Below are 27,625 nucleotides of genomic sequence, written 5' to 3'. Positions count from 1 at the left end.
TCTGAATGAGAATATGTGATGAAGGGGATTATGTGAGAATGTATTTCCCCTTCTTTCGTGTTGTTGAAAGTCGCACGCAAGAAGGAAGTTTTTTTTTGGAAGTTTTTTTTTAATTGAAGATGAGGGTGGCGCATCGGGCTTGAAATTTTGATGAGTGACAAAATTTTGTGTGAAATCTTGGAGCCTTGAGTGAGTAGCCCAGGGTTTGCATTTACCAACAGCAGCGGCGATCTTTCAAGGACAACGCAAAATTGAAGAAAAAGAAAAAAAAAACTCTTTTTAGGTATATCAATAATATTTTATGTTGGAAATCTCCTTTGGGATTTATATGGGCTTTACTTTGTTTTCACTGCCTGCCTCTATTTTTTGTCATCACTACCAGGTACTAAGGCAGCAAAGTGTCAGTCACATCAACACCCACGAAAATGGAAACATAGAGTAAAATACTTGTACAAGCTCCATCATTACTATCTTTCCTAATCTCTAATGCTATCTAAGTCCCCTTCATTCTTTGAGGACAAGAGAGAGAATAAAAAGAGTATCGATATAAATATACACTTTTCCACGCCCCAAAACGCCGACAAATGCGCAATTCCTGTAACAACAATTTATATGCGCCTATTTTGGCCTCTTCCACCTCACCACGACCAAAGCCTCTACCAACCAATTTGAACATACATCATTGGGTATATAGCCATTCTGGACCTCTCGTCTGCCGATAGAAAACGCCGTTTGATTCGTGCGTAAACCTGTTAATCATATTAACTAATTCACCACTGCGACTAGCAGATGGTGTCTTGTAAAAATGTGACGGCTCCTACTAAGAGGATGCCGTTCATCATTCCTTTCGTAATCGTTTTTTTCATTTTGTTTTTCTGCTTTAAAAATCATTTTATGATTGCGTGCTTTTTTGTTTTCACTCCACATCCTCAACTGAAACTTCAGTGGGCGGGACGTTGTGGTTTTGTTCCTCTGCATCTTCTTTAGATCGTTGACAACTACGATCTCGAGGGACAGAGAAGCATTGAACAGCACCGATAATGGCAACCAGGGAGCTGCAATACCATGCAATGGCAGTGCAGTCCAACTGGCTGCCCAGTGTGTAGAGGTAGCCTGCGACTGGTGGCGCAATCATACGACAAGCAGCGCCAGCACTGGCAGCCAAGCCGTTGACTTTGCCCAGGGCACTCGCAGAAGGGGTGGCTCCTTTGATCAGGATAAGGAGAAGGGGATAAAGAGTGATGGAAAGGACGTTGCGTACAGCAAGGCACAAGTAGATGGCAGGGAAGAGAAGGGAATCGGGGACGTAAAGCAGGAGAGGGACGATGGCATAAATGACGGGGTGCAAGACTGTGACAATGAGAAAAAGTCGGTATACACCAAACTTCTCAGCCGCCAGTGGGAAGATGACAGCTTGGACGAACAGAGCTATAGCTCCGTTGACAGCCATGATCATTCCCACATCTCGAAGGGAAAGGCCCAAGCCTCCGGGAGAATAAAAGGGTGAAAGAGCACCAAATTTGGAGAGAGTATTTACCGAAACTCGCTCGTCTTCAAAGAAGATTGGCATGAGGTGGTCGTAGGTCATTGAATGGTAGGTGAAGATGCACAAGGAGACAATGAAGCCGACGATGCGCTTGTTCCAAATAGTCGTGGACATCTTCTTTTCCGTAGCAATCTCGTTCGAGCTTCTCTCTGGACACTCCTCGCTGCTGCTGCTGCTGCTGCCTCGAATGGTTCCGTAGGTCTCGGCACGCAAGTCGACTGCCGGTCGCTTTATGGCGTCTGAAGTCTCCAGCAGTGGTGTCTCCTCTGAGACGTAGGTGTCTGCTGGAAGGAGGACTCGAGGTTGCATGTCCGGGTGAGTTTCCTCCAAGAGGAAGAAGCCCATGATGATGCTGATGAACAGGAGAGCAGCGCAAAGCAGGTTGGGCAGCAGATAGGGGTATCGCTCGAATAGAGAGCCCTTGGGGAATGCATTGGGCCAGGATTCGTGGGGGTCGGCAAAGGTTCCGCCAATGCAAGGACCCACGATCGTTCCAATGCTCCATACAAAGGGCATGACAGAGAAAGCGCGCGCTGGAGACATGTGTTAGCCAAATTTTGGTGGGAGTCGCTTGAAGGGGAGTAGCTTACGCTCGTGCTCAGGTTTTGTGACGAGCTCACCGACCATGGTTTGAATGACGCCAATGTTGCCGTTGAGAAGCCCCCCTATCGCGCGTCCGACTAACGCAATCCAGATGTTGGAGGCGAATCCTACCATGACCATGCTCAGCATGGTCCCCACACAGCCGAGTATCAGGACCGGTTTGCGACCGATGCGGTCAGACAAGCCACCCCAATACATGCCCATGAGGGCTTCGGCGAGGGAGAAGGAGGAGATGAGGAGGCCCGAGTAGAAGGAGGCATCTTGTTCGTTGCCGATCTTGAATCTCTTGACGAGAGCCCAGGCATATGGGAAGATGGAAGTGAGGGCGATTGGTTCGGCGAGACGAACAATGGCTGGGATAGTTAATTAGTCTCGGCGGCAAAGACCATTACTAGTGCCTTTATCGAAAACAAACTTACCAAGGAGGAAAAGTTGGAGCGTTGGGAAGTCGTCCGGGTTGCGAAGACGTGCCTGCTTTGTTAGGGTCATGTCTTCTTTGCTTGGTGTGAGCTTACGACAACAGACACAGGCACAGGCGGGAAGAGTGCGTGTGTTGGTGTGCGTATAGAGAGGTTGAAGGTCTCTAAAGACGGGTTGCGAGAGTTGAGAACTGAGAGTTGAGAGCGAGAGCGTCAAAGGCTGATTGCTGGGCGAAGACAATCAACGGTAGGATTTGTTGCGTTGGTGCACTGAACGAGATGTTTGTTGCCAAGTCCTGCACACAAGGCAGCAAGAACAAAGCAACAAGTGCAAGCAAGAAGAACAAAGAACTGATGCAAAGACTGTGAGGAGGAGAATCGACAGGAGACTGAGCGAACGGTGGTGGGAGCAGGCCTATTTCTACCGGCGTCTATCAAGGTGGGAGCAAGACAGTTAGACACAGTGCCTGAATAGGATGTGAGCGGGTTGTTGGGTGGAGCTCTGAACGCATCGATAAGAGAGAGATGCATCTAAGACATGTAGCGCGCTGTGGCTGCATGTGGCATGTGGGGGCCTTTGCATCAGTATGCAGAAAGCGAGGTGACACGAGCCACACGCTAGCAATTTAGCCTCTGGCAGCAGCCGCAAGCGTCGCACCCCAGGGGTCTCACTAGGGCGTTGGCAGCTGGCCTGTTGTCTCATATTGTGGATGTCTTGCATTGTTTTTGCAGTAGCTGGGCTGCTTTCAACGGCGAGATTGTGTGCCTCTATAGTGTAGTGTTAGTTCTACCCAGTTTCACAATTGAATATGTGCATTGTTTCCGGCTCGCCACAGCTGGGGAAGCCAAACGGGTTCATTTGCTTGGGGTAAGAAGCACTTCGTCTCTCATTTCCCGAATGGCGAATCCGTGCCAGCCGCCACTGCTTGCGACGCCGATGACGAGCGAGAGAGAACAAAGCCCTAACAAGAAGCCATCACCACAGTAGTTTGAAATGCGACGCCGTCCAACCTTGCACCATGTGGGAGGTTGCTTGGTCTCGTGTCGCTGCTCGGATCCAGATATCACATGCTGTGTCATTGGCTGGGCAATTTTTTCAACCTCTCCGAACTAGGAGTTTGATAGTGCGTGGACCTGCGCCACTACACAGTATATGCATATATCGCACACGCGCATGCAATTGGGCGTGGCAATTGGCCAGTCATTTTTTCCCTCTTGGTTCACGGACCCCACCAAAGACGGCAAGTTCTCGACAACTTTTGCATTTGCGCGCAAGATTTCTCGGTGGAGCGCCGACGACCCGGTGCTCATCGACGATCTCTCAGTTGTATCAACAGTACTCGTATTTGCAGAGTTTTGCTTGTACGGAATGGCGAATAGTCACAGCCGAGTCTTACATTCACGCAAGGTGCTCTATTACTCTGCCATGACCTTCCCAGCAGAGATGGATGATCGCATGATGGTGCGATGACGGTGATGACAATGACTAAGTTTCATGGCATGGCGACGTGCAGACCAGTCATCGACGGAGTTGAGTCAATGGAAACCATTCACTGCGCGCGGCTATACGGTTGAGGGCATTACTATTCCAGGTTCTCTACTGCCAACGACAGAGTTGCACAGTAGTGCTATTGCCATCCTCTTCTCCGCTTCTCGCATAGTTGGTGCCAAAAGCCGGATCCATGGACTGCCTGGGATGCGACCTGGTCAATTGCCCATGCAACATAAGATTGACAGTCGAACCGAAGATGGGATCGGTTGCATGCTCGTACTTGCATACAGATGAAACCTGCCAGGACATCCTCGTGCGAATAGCCCGAGTTGTCATTACTTAATGCCACTTGGCTTGGACCATGGCGCCAGTTTTGGACGGTCACGCTACACCCTTTTTCTCTCACCAACACCAATTTGATCACTTATGCAGCTTCCCAGCGCTAAAGCCGGATCTGCAGCTGGTCGGCTGGCCCAAGGAGAGAGAGAAATGAAAAGGGAATGCAAGTTGTCATCACTGTCAAAGTCCACTGAAGCTTTGCAGAGCATCGAACCTCATGGAAGTCATGAGAACTGAGGCGACCATCAGCAAGACGCAGATTCCGGCTGCAAACTGAGAGCATCCGGATCTGCGCGGCATGAGCCAACATATCACCCGGAGCATTTGTTCCCCGCCCTGTGCCCCTCTTCCTCATCTCACGCTCTCCTCTCTCCCTTCCTTCCTCCCCGCTGCTCACCTTGGCTGGAATGTTGTCTCGAGTCACAGCCGGATCAAATTGGCGGTCTGGTTCTCACATCAGTCGCCCAATGGGTGCTCCGTATTTCTGGCCTGGCAGCCTCATGACCGGTTCCCGCAAGGCACCCGTCGGGAACCCCCCAGGCAGGTGTTGCGATCCAAGCATCCACGTACAGGTACGAGGCAAACAGACCGTTGAATGCCCGACCCGGGACGCCCCCCTCCGCCGACGCGGATCTTGGCGTGAAAGGACACCCTCCAGCTGCAGTGCCGAACCCTGAAGACCTTACACCCCTCTTTGCATGACCACAAAGCCATTGGGAATAAGAGAATTGAGCAAGGGTGGAGCACGAGCCATTCTTTATGCATCTATCGAGCGAGCACTAAAGAGAGAATTGCGCTAGTTCCCGAGGCTGGGCTACACTGGGTGGAGCTTCTTTTCAACATCAGATGAGCTGAGAGAAAGAAAACGACACACTTATTACGTGTAATCGTTGGGTGAAGTGGTAGTCGAACCATTGGAGGCGAATATAGCGGTGATGCGGGGATGGCACACGCTTGATACTTGATAGAGGCAGCAAGGGGTTCAATCGTCTTCCCTAACGACCTCTGTGCTTCTCCAACCTTCTTGACAGCGGTTGTGTTTCTCACCGAGTGCCGCTTCGCCGGTCTCGGGGCACGATTAGCATCGGCTATTCCGACTGCATTGTGAGTTGCGAACCTGTTGAGTTGCATTCAACATAAATTGACTGCAACAAAAAAAAGATTCCGTCACAAAAACACGAAACCTTCGCCTGGGGTTCTGTTTATCCAATCACCCAAAAAGGTCATTTTCACTAGAAACTATCACGAATGCATGCCAATGGTCTGATCGATGAGAGCGACAAGATCTAGGCATCAACAACCAACCTAAAGGGAGAGCATTTTGTTTCAACAACATTGGCCAGACACTCTTAATCTCTCCAGTCACCTGTTCTCTGGCAATGTGACGATTGCACGAGTCTTTACTGACACTTTTCATACATATGGACAATGACAACATGCTATTCTTGTTTAACTGTACCTCTATGGACCATGGATGCTAATCTAGCATCTAAGTTGAATGCTCCGCGCATGTATAGAGCGCCTCTATGCACGGCATTTTCTGTCACACACACGGGCTCTTACAGCCGCTCACTTCCCTTGGCAGAGTTCCCGATGCCCATCTCTCCCAACACGGCCTTGAACTTCTCCGCCTCCTCAATCATCTGCTCCATTGTCCGCGCATTCCGCTCCGCATCCTCAATTCTCGGCATCTTTCCGCCTGGTCGTGGCCTCTCGCGGTCCCACAGCGCTCCTCCCACGTTGGCCTCCTCACTTGATAGGTGCACGTAGATCTCATCCATAGCCTCGCCCATGTCACCCTTCACACGAGGAATCACATGGACATGAACGTGGGGAATCGTCTGTCCCGCCTCCGCACCATCTTGCAGTGCGACAGTGAAGCTCCCCGACTGGAGATCCGAGGGGTCAGGGAAATACAGCCGGGCGAGAAGCTTCTGGACCAGCTGGACAGTGGAGAACAGATCTGTTGTTTCAGCAGGAGAGAGATCCAGGAGCCGGCGATGGGGCTTGTGTGGGCAGATGAGGACGTGGCCTGGGAGGAGCGGCTTGAGATTGACAAGACCATAGGAGTGAGGAGTTGTCAGGAAAACCTAAAGCGGCATTTTATCAGTTGGGTTTATATTTGTCTGCAATGGGGATTCTGGCGATGGCGATATTGGTGGTGATTTGTGAGGAAGAACAACGGCTGGCATCCGTCTCTTTTCATGCATACCTGCCTTGTAACCTCAAAAGGCCCAAATTTGATATTCATGCCGTCCGTATTAGTCGAAGTCATGACGCCCCTCACAAAAGACGGCTTCTCGAAATCCTTCAAATTAAACGCTCTAGCACGGCGATCTGACCAAGGCCGTGCAGCAAATCGGCTTGCTCGGAACACTACTAATCGTGAAGCGGATGAGCCTGCAGTCGCGGGAAAAGCGATGATTCAATCTCGCGCATTAGCAATTTGAACTTGCAGGAATTCAGATGGGATATTCCCGACTAACCTGAATGACGGGACAGGCTTTGGAAGACTTGGCTCATGAGTGAGGGGAGTGCGGATATATATGTGTGTCCCAATTTGGCTCCTCCTTTATTTCTTGTGATGGGTGAGATGAGCGTGAGAGTGAGATGTGAGAGGTGAGATTTAAGCCTAAGACGTGTTGGAGCGGGGTGGAGTTGACATGTGTGCCTCTCTGGTTGATTGGGTTGAATGTGGAGTAAGTTTTCAACTCGACAGCTAGCATCGAGCTCGCTGAGAATGACAGCTTCAACTGCTGGTCAGCTAATACGGCTATAAAGCAGCCATGTCATTCTTCGGATGAGATTTGTCTGCTCTGTACAGTGTATTGGTATCTTCTAATGGTATTCTAGCATTACATGTCACATCATACAAAAAAACCTCCCTCACCAAGAAAAGAGAAAAAGAAACACACGCTCATCGTTTACAACAGAATCAACATAAACCCCCCCTGCCGACAATGCCCAAATGTTTTTACATCGTCCTTCTTATAACCCTTGCCTGCTGTCGAAAGAAATACTCGCCACCAACCGCTGCGCCGCAAACCGCTAAAGAACAGGCGCTCTCGAAAAGTGCATCGTCAGATTCGTCCGCTTGCTAAATGAAATCCGACTCCTCACCGGCAGAGAGGAGTTGGGCAGTGCTGGTGCCAAGACGTCCCGAGGTCGGGTCCAATGGTTCTTCGTCTTCTTCGCCAACATCTTCCCAGTGGACTGTGATTGATTGTTAGCACCTAGAGTCAAGGATAGCGTTCTCAAAATACATACTATGAGGCTTTATGATGAAAGCACATGTTAAACCGACACAGAAAAGCCCACAAAGGAGCACAAAGATGGCCTGAGGGAATGTGCCGACCGTCATGGCGTACAGTCCGTTGAACATGACGGGCCCGATAACTCGTGAGAGCCCCTGCATGAAGCCAACAGCGCCGAGGACCTGCCCGACTTGCGCTTGGGGGACATGCTTGGTGACGGCGGCTTGGACAGTAGCACTTCCCAGGCCTCCAAGAACCGTGACCATTCCACTCATGAAGAAGAGGTGCTGATTCCGAGAGAGTATGTATCCGATACACCCAAGCACATCTGATGTCAGGGCGAATCGAAGAATCCAGATGTCCAGGTTATCGGCTCCGGCATTCTTCTCTATCGCAGGTATTCCGGTCTCGCGCTGTCGACGAGCTGCTGGTCGGATTCGGAAGATGTAGTTGATGATGGGGAAGATGACCATGAGCAGAACAACGCGGATCATGGACAGAGACGAGATGAAGCGAGATGTCTCAAAGTTGCCCCAGCCGAACATGAATTTGCTGTACAGCATCAGGCAGTTGCCCACGGCCATCATGGATCCCATGATGATGGTGTCGGCGATGGCCAATGCGACCAGGTTGATACGCAGCCTAGTGGAGGTTCCGGGACCAGTAGGCCACAGAATCTTGAATGCTTCGAAGGGGTTGTGAGCCACGCGAGAGGAAAGCACGCTTTGCTCAGCCTCTAATCTCGCGTATTTCTCGCGGGCCAGCATCTGTCTTCGCTTGGACAGAGACTCTGGCATGATAAAGCGGACGAAGACGATGAAGAATGCGTGGCAGCCGAGAGCAACGTAAAAGATGGAGATGATGGTTCCGGTCCACTTGATAAAGTAGCCGGTCAGAAGAGGACCTAGAGCAAGACCGGTAAAGAGACAAGCATGGACATAGCCAATGGATACGGCTCTCCGGGAAGGGGGCGTGCAGTCGCTGGTGTACGACTGGCTGAGAATGCTGCCAGCAGTGAAGGACCCCGTGATGCCATCAAAGACAGCGCCCAGCATCATCCACCGGTAGTTGAAGACCTGTGGGTACTTTGCGCAGAGAATGGTGACAACCTCGCTGACAAGACCACCACAGGACGCAAGAGCCATGAGCTTTCGTCGTCCGTAGCGATCAGAGAGCTGGCCCAGCTTGGGGGCGACGATGGCGCTTAGGCCGCCAATGATGAGGGTCAGGCCCAGCATGAAGGTGGCAACATTTCGCTGGACCTCGGGGATGTTACACTGCGGGTTGTCGGAACCCAAGACGATAGGCTTGTAGGTGAAATGAGGGTTGATGAGTTGTTGGTCTGCAAAGTACTGTTTGCAGACAAGATCAAAAATTCTGCAGTTCGTCATTAGCAAAATTCAGCCTATCGAGAAAGATTACCTCGTTTCTGCTTACAAGTCGAGTTTAGGAACAATCAGGCCGCCAAAAGCGAGAGTGAAGATGGCATATGGTCCAAGAAGCCAGAACACCTGCGGCGCTTGTTAGAAGCTGTGTCGCCATGAATCTGCATCTCCGCACTCGGAATAGGTGAGACATACAGACGGCCTGCGCCACCAGGGCAAATGCAGGAAATCGACGTCGTTGTCCCAGCTGTCTTTTCTTGCTCCGTATCCACCGGGACTGAGCAATTGCGACGTCTCGGTGACGTCTGAGTCGCGATCATTGTCGATTTCGCGAATCGTCGGACTCGGACTCCGGTCGTCGCTTATCCGCTTCGGACCAGCCATTTTGTGTGTGCGATGCGGCTATTGCTGTGAAAAACAGTTTGTGTTGATGCGACTCGAGACAACCTGGTCCGAGGGCAGAAAACCAAAAATATACGAGAAACGCCAAACGCGCTCGCTCAAGTTGGGAAGACTATAGGGAAGCCTCCGGAGTTATGGTCGCGACAAATGCCTTGACTCTGTCCCATTTCTCGCCGGGCCGGTTCCTCGATCTATGGCTCAAGGGACAAGGGAGTGAATATTTATACTTTGATACATACGCCGATGGGAAGGGGGCCAGGAAGCTTTGCAGATGGGAGGAAGCGAGATGACTGCTGGAAAGCTATTTTCTGGAGTACAGTAAGAGCTTACATGCAGAATTCCAGCAAACGGGGGCATGGGAGGAATGGCAGGGGATTGCCTGAGTGGAGCCGAGGAACCAAGCAAGTCGATTCCCAAGCTGCCATCAAACGTGTTCTGGCAATGGCGTGGACGGCCTTGAGTGGATGCGGAAACGAAACCCGGGGCCGGAGGAGGAGGGAAGCTGGGACAAGGAGACCTGAGTTTGGCGCCCTCTGGGGATCTCGAGACTGGGATTGGCCTGACGGCTATCGCAGACCCCGTACGGAGTGTGAGTGGTGACGACGTTATCTGCATCAACCATCAACTCGAGCTCCTCCTGCTCGTCTCGTCTGCAAGCAACGCAATGCTGTCTGTCTGGTTGCGAGGAAAACGACGAGCCTCGGGCCACCACGTCGTCGAGGCTAGCGGAACAGCGCAGCAAATCGCATGCAGCTGTCGGCCAACCAGTCGACGAATCGATGACGTTTGATTTTTGCTCTTGGTCGTCGCCCGCCGATTATCGTGCCTGAATTGCACGCTTCCTCGCGATAGTCGCCCACCAACAGACGCTGCCGATGGCCGAGGGCTGCAGACGGTCCGCAGCTTCCAGCCTATCCGGGTGCGGTATCCAAGCCAGAAGGGCGGGGCCTCGCGATACGCCCCGAGAAATAGGGTTGCGACTTGGGCCAAGCTGGTTATCTCGGTGGTGTTGGGCAGAGCGAATCTTGCTTGGTAATTCGGACTTTTGGGGCAGTGGAGTCCGAAGTCCGCCTCCGCAAGCTAAAGAGGTGGTGATGTCTGGATGATTAGCTTTCAATGGACCAGTTTCAAGCTGCCATGATGCGTGTTTGACTTTTTCTGATGCATAGTATCAAACGAGCCGAGCAGAAACTATGATGTAGGAATGTGCTCAGATTGGAGGAGAGAGAATTGGATCTCCCTTTTTTCCGTTTTTTCTGTTTGGTCGGTTGTTCTTTTGGCCTCTGCTGTAGTTGGCCGATGTCGACTGAGTTGGGCTTCAACCGGCAATCTAGCAGAGACTCCATATTTCCGTTGATAGGAAGCGAATGCTTCTACGTGGCACATCATGCAAGTGTTGCCAGGGGAGAAGGAAAAAAAGTTCAACGCCCAGATACTGACCAAACAGTCCAATTGGGCGAGAAGAGACAATCCATTGGTGCCTCATGCGTACGTACCTGACAGTTTGCATGATCGGGGAACCCTAGCAAGCCTAGCAATGCACCCTCTCTTCCGTGACAAAGCCGAGACATGCAGCTTGAATGGCATGCCTAATCGGGGCAGGAGGTGAAGCTTCCGCTGACCACCGCTGGCCACCGCTGAGCTCTCGGTGATGCACCAATCAGAACCCCCTCTTCATGATGACTCAGCAGACCCAAGCTAAATGCAACGCGGTACGGCGGCGAGGCTTTGGATATTTTCTGGAGCCAACCCGGCCAGCGGACACGCATCGCCATCGCCAATTCCATCGCCACAATGCCCGTCGTCAAGGGAGGTGTCTGGACCAACATTGAGGACGAGATCCTCAAGGCGTCCGTCTCCAAGTATGGCCTCAACCAATGGGCACGCGTGTCGTCGCTGCTGGCGCGCAAGACGCCCAAGCAGTGCAAGGCGAGATGGAACGAGTGGCTGGACCCCAGCATCAAGAAGATCGAATGGAGCAAGGAGGAGGACGAGAAGCTGCTGCATCTCGCCAAGATTATGCCCACGCAATGGCGCACCATCGCCCCGATCGTCGGCCGGACTGCGAACCAGTGTCTCGAGCGATACCAGAAGCTGCTCGACGAGGCTGAGGCCCGTGAATCGTCTGGCCTTGGTCTTACCGGTCCAGATGGTGGTGAGACGCAAGCTCCAAGCGCCGACGATGTGAGGAGACTGCGACCAGGCGAGCTCGATCCAGATCCGGAGACGAAACCTGCTCGACCTGATACCATCGATCTTGACGAAGATGAAAAGGAGATGCTCAGCGAAGCCCGTGCCCGTCTAGCCAACACGCAGGGTAAAAAGGCAAAGAGAAAGGCTCGAGAGCGTCAGCAGGAGGAGTCTCGTCGTCTGGCGACGCTGCAGAAGCGACGAGAGCTCAAGACGGCCGGTATCAACATCAAGGTGACTACGCGAAAGCAGGGCGAGATGGACTACAATGCAGATATTCCATTCGAAAGGAAAGCCGCGCCTGGATTCTACGACACTTCGGAGGAGTTTGCACGGAATGAGATGCAGCGGGCTGCATTTGATCCAAGAAAGCAGCAGCTGGCCAATAAGCGGAAAGGCGACGGCGACGAGGATAATGAGCGCAAGAGGAGGAAGAATGACAAAGACGGCATTTCAGAATCCCAAAAGGCTGCCATCAAGGCCGGCCAAATGCAGAAGATTCGGGAGGCCGAGCAGAGCAGCAAGCGCCGTCCCCTAAACTTACCAGCACCTCAAGTCAGCGAAGGCGAGCTGGAGGAGATTGTAAAGATGGGCAAGATGGGCGAAGCCGCCAACATGTTGGCCAAGGAAAGCGACAACGATGCGACTCGAGGATTTGTAAACACATATTCGACACTCAACACAAATGCACCGATCCGAACGCCCAGAGCGCCTGCGCAGGAGGATCACATTGCCAACGAGATAAGGAATATCCGGGCACTGAACGAAACCCAATCTGCGTTGCTTGGTGGCGAAAATACTCCTCTTCACCAGGGATCTGGCTCAACAGGCTTTGAAGGCATCGCACCTCGGAAGCAGGTTATGGCGACGCCAAACCCTCTGGCCACACCTTTGAGAAACGGTGGCATAAACGGTGCTGTCCCTGGACAGACGCCCATGCGGACCCCGCGAGACACTTTTGCTCTTAACCAAGAAGATGGCATGTCGATGACAGGAGCAACCCCCAGGGACGTAAGAATGCGACAGGCGGCTATGCAGAACCAGCTGCGCGCTGGACTGGCCGCGCTGCCCAAGCCAAAGGATACAGAGTGGGAGTTTGAGATACCTGAAGACCAGGTGCAGGGTGCGGCAGGTGATGATGCCATGGAGGAAGATGCTGCTGAGCGGGACAGAAGAGAGCGCCAAAGACGAGAGGCCGAGGAGGCTCTTGAACGGCGACGCCAGACACAGGTGATACAGCGAGGGCTTCCACGACCCGTAGTTGTCGACTTGACAGAATTGCTCAAGAGGGCAAAGGACATTACCGACCCTGCTGCGGCTCTGATTGCCGTGGAAACTGCAGCGCTAATGGCCAATGATGCTGCAAAATTCCCGTTGAACGGCTCTCAAGTCAAGGGAACGCTACAGCCTCTGGATCATATAGATGACGGACTCCTCGCTGACGCGCGCCTCCGTATTCTCTCCGAAACTAAGCCGCTGCCAAGCTTTGAGGATATCCAAGCCGCCTTTGAGAGCCGGGCTGGAGGAGATTCTTTACTGTTAGGACTGGGATGTTATAATGACGATGACGATGAGCAAGATGCTGCTATGCGAGCTGCTTTTGACGTAAGTTGCTTTCCGATTCGGTCCTAATCTTTTATTCTGAACGCCCTTGATTCTGACTATCTGAAATAGGCTGTTCAAGATTCCATCATGACGTCGGCAGAAGAAGACGCAAAGCTTGAGAAGAAGCTCACATTGCACCTGGGCGGATACCAGAAGCGGCAGAAGATGCTTAAAGACAAAGTGTCAGACGCGGCAGATGCCTTGGACAAGGCAAGGGTGGCCCTTAGCGGATTCCAGACGTTGGCCATTTCCGAGGATGTGGCCATCAACAGACGACTAGAATCACTGAGGGATGAAGTCAACTTTATTAGTCGAAGAGAGAGAGAGGCACAGGAGGAATACCGAAAAGCCAAAGTAGAACTCGAAGCTCTGCAAGCGGGCGACATCAACGGATACCATTAATCGGGAGACAAAAGGAGTTTCATTATTGTTACTATTACGAAGGGGTAATTTGAATGGATAGGCATCAGGGAGGTTCATGTACAAAGCAAATCATCAAGTCAAATGCATTCTATTCTTCACTTGTTTCTTTTAAACCTAACTATGCAGAGTATCTACACTCGCTGTCTTGTCTTTATTTTGCAAATTCAGCCCTTTTTTCATCGTTATCAATGTAGCAATGAATCTTTTCATGACTTGCGATTTACTGGTGCTAACCGTGGCAATTTTATAGGCAGAATAATGAGCACCGAAACTGCAGCGATCACGGAGCAGAGGATAAAGGTCAGCCTCAGAGACGCCTCATAGCTCTGCACAACCTGTTCCCTGTACGGCTCCTCAAGCTGGGCAACGGCCTCGACGGACCCCCTTACGCGCCTGATGATCTCGGCTTTGTCTTGGCCCTGGACGAAAAAATCTAGATAATACACCAGCGCGTTCTGTACAACGAGACTGCTCATCGCTACTCCGAGCACAAAGCCCACGCACCGCCAGAGAATAAGAGTACTCGTGACGACTGCCTGCTCACCTTGCGAAGAAGACGCCAGGATAGCCATGAATGTGCCCGGGAACTGAAAGCCTTGGCCGATGGACTGGGGGAGAAGAACGAGGAGGTAGACGATGGTGGACATGCCGCGGTGCAGAAAGCAGAGGGTGATGCAGCCTGCGAGATACCACAGCGTGCCGGACACGACGGGCCACTTGAGACGGCGAGTGTAGGTGATGGCGAAGCCGGTCGAGGCGCCAGTTATGGAGGAGACGATGGAGGGGAGAGCGAGGCGTAGGCCGGAGGAGGTGGCGCTGGAGAGGAGGACGGCTTGGAAGTATAGGGGGCTGAGATGCGTGTTAGATGAGAAGAGCGAGATGAATGGGGGGAATTTGCTTACATGTTGAAGAGGATGGAGTTGGAAAGGAGGGCGGCGATGAAGTTGGAGAAGATGAGGTTTGCGCGAGGGGAGTGGCGGATTAGACGGAGAGGCATGATGGGCATGTGGACGCGGGATTCGATCCAGAGGAAGGTTGGGAAGGAGATGGCTGCGATGGAGAGGGAGGCGATGACAAAGGGGTGAGTCCCTGTGGGAGTGTTAGAAGAGACTGGAGATGGATAGGAGGGGAGGGAGCTGATCACTTACACGGATAGATGTTGCCGCCAAAGTTCTGGGAAGTAGATGAATATCGTCAGCGTCTCTTCTTATACACCTAGGAGGAACGAAAGCAAAACAAGAACAACTCACCAGCCCCAAGATGGCAGACGTCGTCGACACAGTCAGCAAAATGGAACCCTTAAAGTCGAACTCGCTGAGCGCCTCCCAAACCCCTTTACGCGCCCCCTTGAGCCCAATGTCGTCCGGAATCACCACCACAGCGACGGCAATGCAGAGCAGTATCGGCGGGATCTGTACTCCAAACTCCCACCGCCAGCCGAGTGCCTCGGCCATGGCGCCGCCGAGGGCGGCTCCGAAGGCGGCTCCGGCGCCGAAGCTTACGTTGACGTATGACTGGTAGTTGCCGCGGCGTCTGGGGGAGTGGGAGAGAAGAAGATTAGCTATCAACAGCACAAAGGGGAAAGTGAAATGGGAAAGCATAGAAAGGGTGAAGAAAGAGAAGAAAAACATACTCAATCGGCACCAAGTCACTCGTCAGAATACTTCCCAGAGTCATTGCTCCTCCCGCTCCAAGCCCACAAACCGCCCTCGCCGCAACAAAGCTCTCAATGCTCCCCGCAACAGCACACCACAGCGTCGCCAAGGCAAAGATGGCTAGACTTATCAAGAACAGCGGTTTTCTGCCCATTGCATCCGACAGCCTCCCCAGCAGCGGCTGAAAAGCCGTCGACGTGAGCAGAAACGCAGTCGAAAGCCAGGAGGCTGAGTTTGCGGCCTTGAAGTGCGAGGTGATGACGGGGTGGGATGAGGCCATGATGGTGCTGTCGAAGCTGGCGAGGAATTGGGCGGAGAGGATCTGGCCGAAGATGAGCCAGAAGCGGGTGGGAGACGTTTCGCCGAGGAAGATGAAGGGCTGTGCGGTGGTGGTGGAGGAAGAGGATGATGATGAGGAAGAGGAGGAGTTGTGGCGGAGGAGGGGGGAGTGTTCGGTGGGAGGTTCATCGATGGTGTTGTCGACGTGGACGTGGATGTTATCTTTGGTATCATCTTGGCTGTTGTTTTTGCTGTTGGTGATGATGTAGCTTGAAGTCTGTTGATTTGTTGCTGGAATCCCTTGCTCGCCACCATCGTGAAGTTCACGACTTATACCTCCGCCAACTTCAGTCTCCGGGTCCGAATCCGGCCGGAATGTCGGCCCCGCCCGTGGCGTCCCGGAAGACATTTCGCTCTGAAGCTTATACTTTCAAGATTTCAAGAACCCTTAGCTTTTCAGACTGTTTGGGGGAAAGGTTGTAGCCACTGAATTGCCAGCGATAAGAAGAAAGAAAAGAAAGATTAAAGCAAATTGGGAAAACTGGACGGCAAAGGTAGAAGGATGTAAGGGGGTGTCGCGGGGGCGGAGGATTGAGGGGGTCTTGGAGTGAGTGTAAGTGGTTGCCGATCTTGTACCCGATGGGTGGCATGCGGGTAGTACCGCTGCAGATCGAAGCTTATCTGGTGTAGGAGGATAGTTAATCTTGATTTTGACGTCAAGGAATTGAAGGGAAAGTGTATTTCTGGGGGAGCGGATTGAGGTGTGGCGGACGTCTTTATAGCTCCGAAAGGGTTGAGGCCTGTCTGTTTAGTGTGAGCGTGAATCGGAACAAACAGTAGTCTGGACATGGTTAACGAGAACAAACAGTAGTCTGAATACAGTTAATGAGATCGGATGCAACCGTCCTGCAGCTAATGTCAAGGATTAAAATATGGAGTGCGGCTGAGATCAGAATACAGCGGTCATGGGCATTCTCAAAAAGAGCCGATCAGCCAGCCTATGGGCGTCCATCAAAGATGTAACGACTGGGGACTTGCTTAGGCCCGGTTCCGGTACCCCTTGCAGCAAAAAAAAACCAGATGCCGCTTTTTGTATTTATTCGACGGGCGGTGTTTCGTGAGTACTTCCTGACGCCGTTGTTCGGAGACTGTGTGAGTCGTTGCCGTGCGGGAATAAAGCGTAGGCGAGGGAATAGGGCGTGGTGATGTGCTCTGTGTCGCGGATGGCGCGAGACTTGGGATGCACAACGGGCTACTTTCTCTTGTATAATTGCTGTTAAACACAAGGGCTTACTCATCGGATATTACACTGTATTCTCTTCTGAATGAAGAGACTGATTCATCAACTTAGGCACAATGTATCGTGTATCATGGCATATGTAAACGCAGCATGTATTATATACATGTCCACATGTTGGTATATCAACCGCCCCAATCCATCAAGCCCTGGATTCGCTCCACGCACTATTCTATCCCATCATAACGAGCCGCATCTCTAGCTCTCAGTAATCTAAGTCATTCATCTACGCTGTGCTTTCGCAACAAAAGACCAAAAAGGGGGGGGGGGGGTTGAAAAACAAAGAAGGGGGAAAAAAAAGCAACCGGCTCACACCTCCGACTTCTTCCTACTCGACGACGCCTCAGCAACGACCAAAATACCCGCTCCTGTAACACCGCCATCATGGCAAGGATTTAAAACCACACGCAGACGTCCGTTGTGGCCAAATCTGCGCGCCAGCAACTCGTCCAAAAAGCGCTGGCAGTCAGCCAAGTAATCCTGAAAGTGAACTATGCAGCCACCGGTGTAACCAACACCAAGCTCGCGAATGGGGGAACTCGTATCTGCGTCTCCATTTACGCCCCCATTTACGTCTGCGCTTGCACTCTCAGGTATCTCGTCCGCAAGCGTAAGCAGGGCGACGATGGCGGCGGCGATAATGCCAGACGCCCGGACTTCAATGGCCTTTGCGATGTGGTACAGCGCCGCGGCGAGGTCTTCCGTCCAGGCAAACGAGGAATCGGCATCTTCGGGGATCTGCTGTCTCAGTTTCTCCAGCAGGGCGGATGGGGTCTGTAGCGGCTTATAGTGACTTAGGAACGTCGTTGGCAGGCTCTCTTTTTCCAGCAGCTTCCGCGGCAACGTCTCGATGGCCACCTTGGACTCGTTGACAAGATAATCAACCAGAATGATTCGCGCTAGTTCACCCAAGTATCTTCCTGCCGTCATGTACTCCAGGGGCTGAAATCCGGGCCTCTCGTTCTGCAGAGACAAAGCATCGTCCCATTTAGTGACTAGATTGGCCTTCACCATGGGCGGCAGCGTGCCGTTTATGCTCCACTCCGTGTTGACTGCGATTTTGGCGTCGGCCACCTCCTCGCCTGGAAGAAGGCTCACCGTCAGCGGGCGTTTGCTTGGATGCAAAAGATCCAGCTTCAGGGGCACCGTAGCATTAGATCCCGTGCCCAGAATCAGTGCCATGGCTGCTCGTCGATGCTCCATGCCGCCGTAGCTGAATATGCACGACACTAGCGTCGATACAGCGTCGTTTGCTATGGCGGTGACTTTGATCGGTGGTAGCCCAGTCTGTCGAGAATCTGCGTAGCCCTGCTCGATATAAGCCCCCAAGTCGATGCCAGACGGCAGGGCGAATCCCTTGCCCATGTCCATCAATAAGGCGTGAGAGACAGATCGCTGCTCCATGGGGAAGCTGAAGGTGACGCCCAAAGGTAGGGGCTCATCGTTAGCTATGTTAAAGGTTCTACAGCCCTCGTCCACAACGTCGGCGATGCATCTCCCAATCCATGAAAAGAGGCTGTTTGCGTTGTCGTTTTTTAGATGGTTGGCAATGGGCCATGATCTCTCCAGTGGTCGCTGGACACGTGATGCAGGATCTTTGTCGTCGCCATGCAGCTCGACGAAGCCAACTCGAAGATTTGTCCCTCCTCTAAGCAGCAAACAGGATTAGTATGTATGAGTCAAGTGGCTTTTGCCTTGCTAAAGCTATATCTTAGTGAGCTCTCCTATTAGGGAGCCTAGGTTGCCTTACATGTCTATTGCCAGGTGCCTATTCATCATGAAACTCATTAGCCCCATGCTGTTCACTCTCACCAGCACTGCATATCATCACAGTTGCAGTACCGTTGAACTGCACCCAAGGAGAGAGAATCACTCACCGTCCACCTCCTTGCTCAGCAATAGGCCTCAAGATAGACTCGGATATCGGTGTAGGCAAGAACTGGTCCCTCGAATTCGCAGCCAGATCCCTGAAAGTCCCCAGAAACCCCCGCGAAAGCCCCTCCGATCTATCAACGTCGATGCTCAGCGGCTCCAGGAACCGGTGGATATCCGTGTAAGAGGCCATGCCTTCACAGCTTTTTGTACCAGCGAGAAATGCAAGAAAAGACGCTATCAAGGGAATCTCATGATATATGCGGAGAGCGCCACCCCCAAAAAGAAGAAGAAGAAGAAGCAGCCACCCCGGGTATAAAACCAAAAACACACAGACACACAGACACACGCCCAGACGAAGCTGACTGAGAGAGCGGCGGGCCGTTGCAGGTGAGATTTCCGGTCCAAAAGGCAGGACGACAAGGAACACGAGAGCCCGCTCACCTCCCTGAATAGGATGGAGATGGCAGATGGCAGGAAAACCCGGCAGTGAATTGAAGACTAGGAGTTATGGAGCGAACGTGAAGCCGGCCAGGCGTCGCATTTTTAGTGGACTTTGGGGGGGCCTATTGGGGCTCGTTCCTCTTTTTTTTTGTGCTCTTAGGGCGGGATGCCGGCGGTTTTGCGGGCGAATCTCGTTGGGATGGGGCTTCTTCTGGAAGGCTTCAGGACGCCAGTTCGCAGCTAGTTTTGGGGGGAGGGGGATACACCTATAGTACATCACCTAGTAAGCCGGGCCGAGCCTGTGAAGCCTGTCGTGATGCAAGTTGTTTCGAAGATATTGCTGCTGCCTTGGTGCTATGTGCCTATTACTGTGATAGAGATTACCTACTATACCTGCAGTACTCGTGTAGTAGCGCTGATATAGGCTGTCCAAGATAATACTGTACAGCCCATTGTAATACTCCGCAGCTTATCTCATTAGTTTATAAATAGATCGCAGCCATACAAACCTGTTACCTGCTAAATTAACACAAGTAATACTATGTACTAAAAGCTTCAATAGATGAGGCGATGTGACTCTCTTTTTCATTGCGATTGTACCTACATGCTCCAACACTCGACTCTCACTCGCGGTACATCTCCCAGTACCTTATACTTCGCTACATCGGTACATCGGTACCCGAATACTTGCACAGCAATCGATACCCCTGCGGCCTCGCCCCCTTTCGGCCTAGCGCCATCACCACCAACGCAACCGCTCCTCTCCATGACGCTATGCGCTCCATCCAATCTCTTTGCAGCATCTTCGCGTGAAGCTGATAGCTTCCAACAAGAAGCATCGCCATCATCGCCTTTTTTTGTTTTTTCCATCTATTTGGATATCGTAGTGTTGTTATTTGCTGCTTATCAAAGACAGTCCTGATCTAAATCCAGCTATTTACGCAGTCTAACCCGGATACCTCTGTTGCTGCAGACAGATAAACAACTCGCCACCTCTTCATCACCGCCATAGTTATCGCGACCTCACTATGGATGAGAAGCATCTGCATCAACCGCAAATCATGGCATCTCCTCGGCGTTACCGCGCCCGCGAGCTGCTGCTCGTCATTATGTTCGTCTTCGTCGGCTACCACCTCTGGAGCAACGCCGTCGCCGTGCCCTTTCTGCCGCAGCAGGCCGCCGACTTTCTCGCGCCGACACAAAACGAGGGCAGTGCCAATGGCCTCGTCCCCCTTGAAGCGCACATCATCAGCAAGTGTCCCGATACTAGGGTATGCGAAGAATCGATGCGAATTCTCTAAACTGTTTCTTTGTCTAATCTTCGCTCTGTAGCATGCTCTCCGCACCTTGATCCTGCCCGTCATGCAGAAGGTCCATGACAAGGTCGACTTTAAGCTCTCGTACATTGGCAAGTATGTCAAACCGTCTCTCTCAACGTCCATATCACCTTGCAACCAAGTCTATCAACCCCGTCTAGTGTCCATGCTAACAAACTGGCATCCAGGCCCACTGCCAACGGCGGCGTCGAATGCAAGCACGGTCCTTCCGAGTGCATCGGCAACATCATCGAACTCTGCGCCATCGAGCTGTACCCTGACCCCAAGATCAACCTCGGCTTCACCATGTGCCTAACCAAGGACTACCCCAACATCCCCGACCGCACCCTCATCGAAGACTGCGCCCTCGAGCATGCCATCGACTTCAACAAGCTCAACGAGTGCGCCGCCCGCGACGACACCGCCCACGGCCTTGAGCTGCTGCGAAACAGCGTCCAGCGGTCTGCCGATGTAAGCCTCCCTACAACTCCCGAGAATGATGGAGAGATGCCATGACAACGAATCTAACAAATTCTTCTAGCTCAACGTGACGATTAGCTGCACCATCCGCCTCAACAACGAGGTCTACTGCATCCGTGACGACGATCAATGGAAAGATTGCCCGAACGGCCCCGGCGTTAACGACCTCATCCTCGCTATCGAGAAGCTGCACCACTCGTCTTAAGCGGCTCGAATATATCCGTCCACAACTCGCTTGCCTCGCCCAACGTGTAGCTCATCGATAGCGCATCCATTCCCGCCTCATCGTCTCCCCCCATCACCTTTAATGTCTCTAGAATACTGTCTAGGCCGACGGCCTTGCCCGTGGCTTGCGTGGCCCCGGCCTCTAGCGCAACATGGACAATGTGTATATGAAAGTGGTAGTAGGTCGGTTGGTAGTGAACATAGAGCTTCAGCTGGTTTTCCTCGATGCTCGGGTACGTCTGGGTCGTGGCACTGACGACCTTGGACTTGATGTGCTGCAGCCAGGGAATGTGCTTCTTCTTCAGATCCCGCAGCGACCAAATGTCCCGCCGCTCCACCAGCGCCAGCAGGTGCAAGCCCTCGAGCGTCTTGCGGTCCCAGTTGAGGTCCGGCAGCAGGAGGAAGCCTTCGTCGCCGGCCTCCCCGAGCTTAGTCCTGTATATAACGTCTTCCACTTCGGTCCTGCCCTCGATGATGTTGAATACCCAGTTTAGTCTCCCCTGCTCCCTCTTCTGCTGCATGAATGGCCGAATGTGATTCTTGTAAATCTCGGGCGTCTCTGTAACAAAGCGCACGCCCTGCTTGCTGTACTTCTTGACGTGCGCCTCCGTGCACGGATAAATCAGGTTAATCTTCAAGTCGGCGAAGAAATCGACGCCGTTTTCGTGTCCGTTGTCTCCATCGGGCTTCACTTCGCTTTCCACGGGCCCCGTCCTGGCCATGCTCCACGCATAAATGTCGTTGGCGCCGAGATTCCGCAGCCGCGAAAGCGACGAGGGCAAGCCGGCGAGATAGACCTCTGACGAGGGGAACGTGGCTCGCTCGACGACCATGACGGCGGGCTCATTGTCGATTGTGCCGTGGAGGGAGACACGGCGGCCCGCCTGGTCTGTTTTCTGTTAGCATTGCAAATAGTAGTTTTCAGGTATATGGTATCAGAGTGATTGAAGTCTTGTAGCCGTGAATAAAAGGAGAAACGTAGCGCTCATACCTTGGTTGAGAACCTTGAGGAGCTTGAATTTGGGCACCGCCGCTTCAGCCCTAGCTTTAAGATCGGTCTCCATTGCGTGTGAAACGGGCGATATTTCGTGAGCTGAACAAAGAATATGCGACAGATCAGAAGTACTGAGTAATTCTCAACGCGAAAATAAAGTATTACAAAGGAAGCGGAAGCTAGATGAGTTCGTTGGTGAAAGCTGCAGATGAATCGAGTTTTGGTTGCAGGTAAGAGAGAAGCTCAAGTGCCCCTCCTCAATATTTCACGGCCGATAAGATTACGGGTACTGTGTACTTGCACTTGCGGGAGCTGTCAAGGCGCTCCAAAGGTTAAAGGCACATCAACTTGCAATTAAATAACGGGATCCGCCCACTTAGTACCTAGTTTAGCACCGAGATCCTCCAAACTCCACATGTACTTTACAATCTCATAACGCAACATCAACATCAACAAAAGCACGAACCCCGTCCCAAACATCGCATCATAAAAAACAAAATCGTCACTCACACCTTCACACTTCAAATGTCCACTTCGAATATCCACACCAAAGAAAAGGCCATTTTTGCTATCGAAACTAAGTAGGCAAGTATATCTGAGACAACGCCCTTTGTATATCAATGCCTGTACTGCAATACGCAACGCCTCGATACTTCCTGTATCAGAGGCTAAATGCTGTTCCAACTCTTTCAGCCGCATCCTAACTCCCTGCTCAGAGAAATGTAACCCAGCCCAGTGACAAGAATGATTCCGCTTGCGCGCCATCCTGAAATCTGGCCATAAAAACATTAAGCTAGAGATCTGCTCTTTTGCTTCGTCTCCAATTAAACATCAACTTCGTCGCTCCTGAAATGGGGTATTTTAAAAAATAAAACGTCTGCAAATGTATCAAAACGCGGCGCGATCTCCGCCCCTCTATGGGGACATTGTGAAAGCGCTTCTCATGTACTTCGTCAAGAGGAATGTGTGCATCGGAAAGATAACCGAGTGGGTCGATATATGCGACGATGCAACATTTGTCGAAGGGGATATATATCCTGTCGTTTAAAAATCAGGAGAAGGGAGGAAGAGAAGAGGCACGATGGGAATATATATCTCGTCAAAAACGATAGTTGGCGTTTATCAAACAGGTGTCCCATGAAGTCCACTGGCTCCTGTATCTGTCGAAGCGTCTCCCTCAATCGTCTTCCTCCAATGCTCCGGGAGACAGACGCATACCAGAGGGAATGCCTTGAGGTCGCCGTGACCTTGGGGCGAGCTGTCCCTGGGAGCGGACGAGCTCGATACGCCGCTATCTCTCTGCGCCTGTCTCCGCGCCTCCCATTCTTCAGCACGCTGGTCAACCATGAGACCCGTCGCCCAACCGTCATCCCAGATACCCACGACCTTGAGCATATCTCCACGCTCCAGAGCAAACTCATCCGGAGCTCTTGGCTGGTAAGCCCACAGAACGGCAACCTTCTCGCCTGGGTGAATATCGTCTTGGGAGTAGTAATCTTTGAAGAAAGGCAACTGCTCCGACTGCTGACTTGCCAGGCCACCAGGAGATGAAAATCCAACGGGGCTACCGGGCACGTCGCTTCCAAGCATGGAGTTGCTGGATAGAGAACCTTGCCTCCTGGAGGTCATCGGCGGACCGCGGAGTGATGCGTAGGGAGTCTCGGGCTCAGGAGTGTCGCCAAATTCGGAGGATGACATTCGATCCGAAACCTTGGGGGCATAAGGCACTGCGCGACCGGAAGGAGAGCTACCGTGACGGGAAGGTGAATCACCTGAGTGTCCTTCCAGGGCAGACATGCGTGCGATACGACCGCCGGGGAGGATTTCGTATCCTCGAGGGGGTGCCGCGCTGTCCTGGCTCATGGGAGGTCCTTTGCGGGCCGGAGAAGGCTGGTTGAAGATGCTACCCTGTGCGCTGCTTGGTCTGCGCCTCATCAGCCTAATACAGAAGAACAAGAGAGCAGCAAGAATGACAACTCCAGCAATGGACCCAATCACAATACCAGCGATAGCACCGCCGCTGAGGTGGCTGCCACCACTACTAGCAACTGGCTCTGCCGAATTTGTCGGTGTGGAGGTGGAAGTCGGCGCGGTAAAGGTCAAGGTGGCGGTGATGTCAGGCAGCTTAACCCCTTTGCACCTGGATTCCGCACCGGCACTGTAGCAGCAAGTATCCGTGGAGTTGATGCCGCCGGCACCACAGTATGAGCAGAGACCAATGGTGCTGTTACCAAATCCACAGTTATCCGGCTCATTATCCACGCCCACGATGCAGCCGCCGGAAAGAGACTGCTCAGGAAGAGCACAGACGGTGAAATCGGCTCGAATCAGTTTATTCAGGTCACTGCCCGGGTTTGCGCATAACGCCGTGTCGGCGGTGATGTAAGCCTCGCTCTGGGCGTACTCAGCGCAGGTTTCGGCGCAAAGGGGTTGCGAGTTTTGTGCGGATACGCCGCAGCCAGCCGCAGAGAGCTGGACAATGGAGTTGCAAATGACTGTAGTGGTGTAGCGTGCGTACATGTCGCTGGGGTTTGTAAAATTAATGTTGTGGCAGCCAAAGGTTGACTGGAATCTAGAGGAATCACGGGTGAGTACATTGGGACACGAAAGCTGTACCTGATGGAGCTGCCTACTTGTCCTTGAGATAGGTGGTTTTGACAAAACTGGACAATTGATTGTCGAATGACTCTATATCAGAGACATATTGCAAGAATGAGCTGTAACGCGGGCATTAGTGACTTGGTCGCCTGGGTCCAAACAGGGGCAAGCAGCTCACAAAGTACTGATTAATGACTGGTTGGTGGATATAGATGCAGCTTGAAAGGCTGGACATTGTGTCGATCCCTTTAAGGAAATGCACTGTTCTGCTGAAGCGGAGCCAGAAAGTACTGATAGCATGGCCATTGATGCATTCCTGAGCGTCCATTGTCTGTGTCTCGGCTGCGATCCTCCATTGTGCCTACGAGCCTTTGCCGGGCTTGTCTCGCGGGCCATTTTGACGAATGAGAAACTAGCGGTGGCCAGGTAATGCCCAATAAGTCCCAAAATCCAAACGCGCGGAAAGCAGAAATTATGTCTCGAGAATATGTAAATAGCCCCCAAAATTACCGCAGAGAGTCGAAGAAGAGTCGAGTCGAGGGGGTCGCGGCGGTGATGCGATATCGAGAAGGGGAAAATACAAGTCTCGTAAGGTAGTGCTGTTGGGACCAGATGCTGTAAACCCAAGTTGAAAACGAAAAAAAAAAGACCGTTGTAACCAAAAAAAAGTCGAAAAAAAGGCCCGCAGTTAAAATTCTAGGCAGCGATTGAATGAATGTCGTGCGAAGTCGAGCAAGATTAGATTAACGCGATGTCGGAAAAAGTCGTGGCCAGAGAAGAGAGCAACAACCAGGATACAAGAAGCGAAGAAAAATAAAGCCCACCAACAAAACCAGGGTCCAGGAGAGGAAGCCGCAGTTCAAAGTCGAAGGGATGAATGAAAGCGAGCAATGGCGACAAAGATGGAAAAAATAAAGAAGGTAAGGCCCAATGGTGAAGCTTGACGCCCGGGAAGGGGTGACAGAAGGCCGGTGAGTCGAGCAGCGATTTGGCGGGATCTGCTGCTGGTCCAAGTCGCTCCGTCGTGCTCCGACCGCCTCGAGCCTGGCGAATCTCGGCCTTTTTTCTTTCGTCTCTTTTTTCTTTTCTTTTACCCTCTCTTTTCTTTTTGTGTCGCGCCCAGGCAGCTCCAAGGTCAGACGCGAGTCGACGCTGGGAGAAGCGACCCCGTGGGCAAGCTTGGCGAGAGAATGCACGGACAAAGAGTGGCCTGCGGACGAAGAGAAGAGAAAGAAGAGAGATTCAAGGCCTAGGCGAGGCGAGGAAACGGCTCTTTGGGGAAACACGAACCTGCCAGCGGAAGCGACCCAGAGCAGCTACTAGAGCAGCTAGGGCGTGGGATATTAGTAGGGAGGGGGTGGCCTCGAGGTGGAGCAGCAAGCGAGGATGCGAGACAAGATGCTGGTCTAGCGCCAACGATGCAAAGGGCCACGGTGAAGAGGTGAAGGCATCAGTAGCTGTACGAGTACAAGTATATGCAGGATCAAAGAGAGAGAGAGGGAGAGAGAGAGAGACAAATAAAGGGAGGCTGAAGAAACAAAATAAACAACAAGACAGGCAAGCGGAGCGGATGGATGCTGCAGGTAAGACTTGCAATGTTGGGTAGCAAAAGCAGATGGCTGGCCAAGTTGCGGTGATGATGGTGTTTCGGGCGGCTTTTTTTTTTTTTTTTTTTCCTTTTTCTCAATGCCTCTTTGTTTTGATTCCCAGCCCGGGCCAACGAACATCTGGAGTAGCGCAGTTGGCACGAATAGGCACCGGCTGTAGCGCTCGATAGTGCTGGACCGCCGCTAGTGGGCGGCATTAGGCAGGTCCTGAAGCTGTCTAGCGTCGACTAGGCGCAGGCACAGCGCTTCTATTGGCCCATGTCTGCAGCTTGGAGTGGAAACGAAAGGGGTCGAGCAGCTGCTGGAAGTTTATGCCCAACCTGACGCTGTACAAGTAATGGTACCATCCATAAGAAATCCCATCAGCTCCTCAGGCGAGGTGCCACAGAATTGCATGCATGCGCTTCTACGCGGGCGGGCTGGAATCTGCAGTGCATCTCGAGCTGCATCAGAAATCTTCACCGGCCGTTGCGGTCGGCCAGCCACGCACGCAACTCGTATTGGAGGCCCAGCTCCACCATCGGGTACTTGGATGATGGAACATACGAGACCGGTACATGAAGCTTATGCTGCTCCCTGTCGATGCCGCCACGAGAATTTCGCATGACACAAGGTACCGGACGAGTATCAATCTGGAAACGCAACATGTACGAGTACTCGTATGCAGCTGCAAGTACCCTACGCGATAGATTTCGGTAGTCTGGAACTTCACCTTCACTCGAAACAGCCTTGTCTTCACTTTCTCCGACGATCAGCAATGCCCAATCTCGCTCTCGCTAGCACGCAGGAAAAAAAAATCCCTAGCCGTCGCAAATTTGGCAAGCAGGGATATTTGCGGATGGCGTGGCCAGGGGGTGCGAAGCCCGCATGATGTTTGCTGCTCTGCGCCAAGAACATCTGCAAGGGCAGTGCAGTGCAATTGCTCACAGAAAGACAGTTCAGTTCAGTTCAGTTCAGTTCAGTTCAGTTGAATCGCCGTGTTGATGTCGACAAGATGAGCTCGTCGTGTTTAAAGCGGCTGGGTTTGTTTGTTTGTTTTGTTTCGGCAGTGGCCATTGCTAGCAACATGACATGAGTGTCTTTAACCCGTGTGTTACTGTAACATGCATCGAGACAGCCTCGGGATTGAATCAATCATAGCACTGAAAGGCTGATTAGACCCTGCAGAAGCTCTTCGTCTACACTAACCTCGCCATTCTT

At 52.3% G+C, this 27,625-nt stretch overlaps 8 protein-coding genes across 8 annotated transcripts; 2 read left to right on the top strand and 6 right to left on the bottom strand.

The window, feature by feature from the left end:
- Positions 1–723: 723 nt before the first annotated feature.
- TRIVIDRAFT_169779 (uncharacterized protein) lies at positions 724–2,638 on the bottom strand (the record flags this gene model as incomplete). The annotated part of the gene is made up of 3 exons (XM_014100912.1): positions 724–2,079; positions 2,137–2,502; positions 2,569–2,638. 3 exons carry the CDS (start codon positions 2,636–2,638, stop codon positions 917–919), a joined length of 1,599 nt encoding a protein of 532 aa, XP_013956387.1.
- A 3,182-nt stretch (positions 2,639–5,820) lies between these two features.
- Positions 5,821–6,992, bottom strand: TRIVIDRAFT_91520 (uncharacterized protein; the record flags this gene model as incomplete). The annotated part of the gene is made up of 3 exons (XM_014100911.1): positions 5,821–6,489; positions 6,612–6,799; positions 6,886–6,992. The coding sequence occupies 2 exons, from the start codon at positions 6,672–6,674 to the stop codon at positions 5,959–5,961; spliced, it is 594 nt and encodes a 197-aa protein (XP_013956386.1).
- A 220-nt stretch (positions 6,993–7,212) lies between these two features.
- On the bottom strand, positions 7,213–9,663 carry TRIVIDRAFT_71577 (uncharacterized protein; the record flags this gene model as incomplete). The annotated part of the gene is made up of 4 exons (XM_014100910.1): positions 7,213–7,612; positions 7,667–9,030; positions 9,091–9,164; positions 9,234–9,663. The coding sequence occupies 4 exons, from the start codon at positions 9,420–9,422 to the stop codon at positions 7,497–7,499; spliced, it is 1,743 nt and encodes a 580-aa protein (XP_013956385.1).
- A 1,571-nt stretch (positions 9,664–11,234) lies between these two features.
- On the top strand, positions 11,235–13,637 carry TRIVIDRAFT_28192 (uncharacterized protein; the record flags this gene model as incomplete). The annotated part of the gene is made up of 2 exons (XM_014100909.1): positions 11,235–13,235; positions 13,305–13,637. 2 exons carry the CDS (start codon positions 11,235–11,237, stop codon positions 13,635–13,637), a joined length of 2,334 nt encoding a protein of 777 aa, XP_013956384.1.
- Positions 13,638–13,864: 227 nt separating this feature from the next.
- TRIVIDRAFT_150591 (uncharacterized protein) lies at positions 13,865–18,954 on the bottom strand (the record flags this gene model as incomplete). Its single annotated transcript, XM_014100908.1, has 8 exons — positions 13,865–14,507; positions 14,561–14,747; positions 14,807–14,831; positions 14,909–15,191; positions 15,292–15,921; positions 16,698–16,865; positions 17,212–18,537; positions 18,830–18,954. 8 exons carry the CDS (start codon positions 18,952–18,954, stop codon positions 13,865–13,867), a joined length of 3,387 nt encoding a protein of 1,128 aa, XP_013956383.1.
- Positions 18,955–20,107: 1,153 nt separating this feature from the next.
- TRIVIDRAFT_209039 (uncharacterized protein) lies at positions 20,108–21,685 on the top strand (the record flags this gene model as incomplete). Its single annotated transcript, XM_014100907.1, has 4 exons — positions 20,108–20,476; positions 20,538–20,617; positions 20,710–20,992; positions 21,063–21,685. The coding sequence occupies 4 exons, from the start codon at positions 20,234–20,236 to the stop codon at positions 21,204–21,206; spliced, it is 750 nt and encodes a 249-aa protein (XP_013956382.1).
- On the bottom strand, positions 21,178–22,290 carry TRIVIDRAFT_29535 (uncharacterized protein; the record flags this gene model as incomplete). The annotated part of the gene is made up of 2 exons (XM_014100906.1): positions 21,178–22,115; positions 22,218–22,290. 2 exons carry the CDS (start codon positions 22,288–22,290, stop codon positions 21,178–21,180), a joined length of 1,011 nt encoding a protein of 336 aa, XP_013956381.1.
- Positions 22,291–23,342: 1,052 nt separating this feature from the next.
- On the bottom strand, positions 23,343–25,124 carry TRIVIDRAFT_54318 (uncharacterized protein; the record flags this gene model as incomplete). The annotated part of the gene is made up of 3 exons (XM_014100905.1): positions 23,343–24,792; positions 24,854–24,937; positions 24,997–25,124. The coding sequence occupies 3 exons, from the start codon at positions 25,122–25,124 to the stop codon at positions 23,343–23,345; spliced, it is 1,662 nt and encodes a 553-aa protein (XP_013956380.1).
- Positions 25,125–27,625: the final 2,501 nt, after the last annotated feature.

The sequence above is a fragment of the Trichoderma virens genome, assembly GCF_000170995.1.
Source record: "Trichoderma virens Gv29-8 chromosome Unknown TRIVIscaffold_6, whole genome shotgun sequence".
NCBI lineage: Eukaryota > Fungi > Ascomycota > Sordariomycetes > Hypocreales > Hypocreaceae > Trichoderma > Trichoderma virens.
Note: the sequence above shows the minus strand (reverse complement) of the source record. Positions and strands in the feature narration are given on the sequence as shown.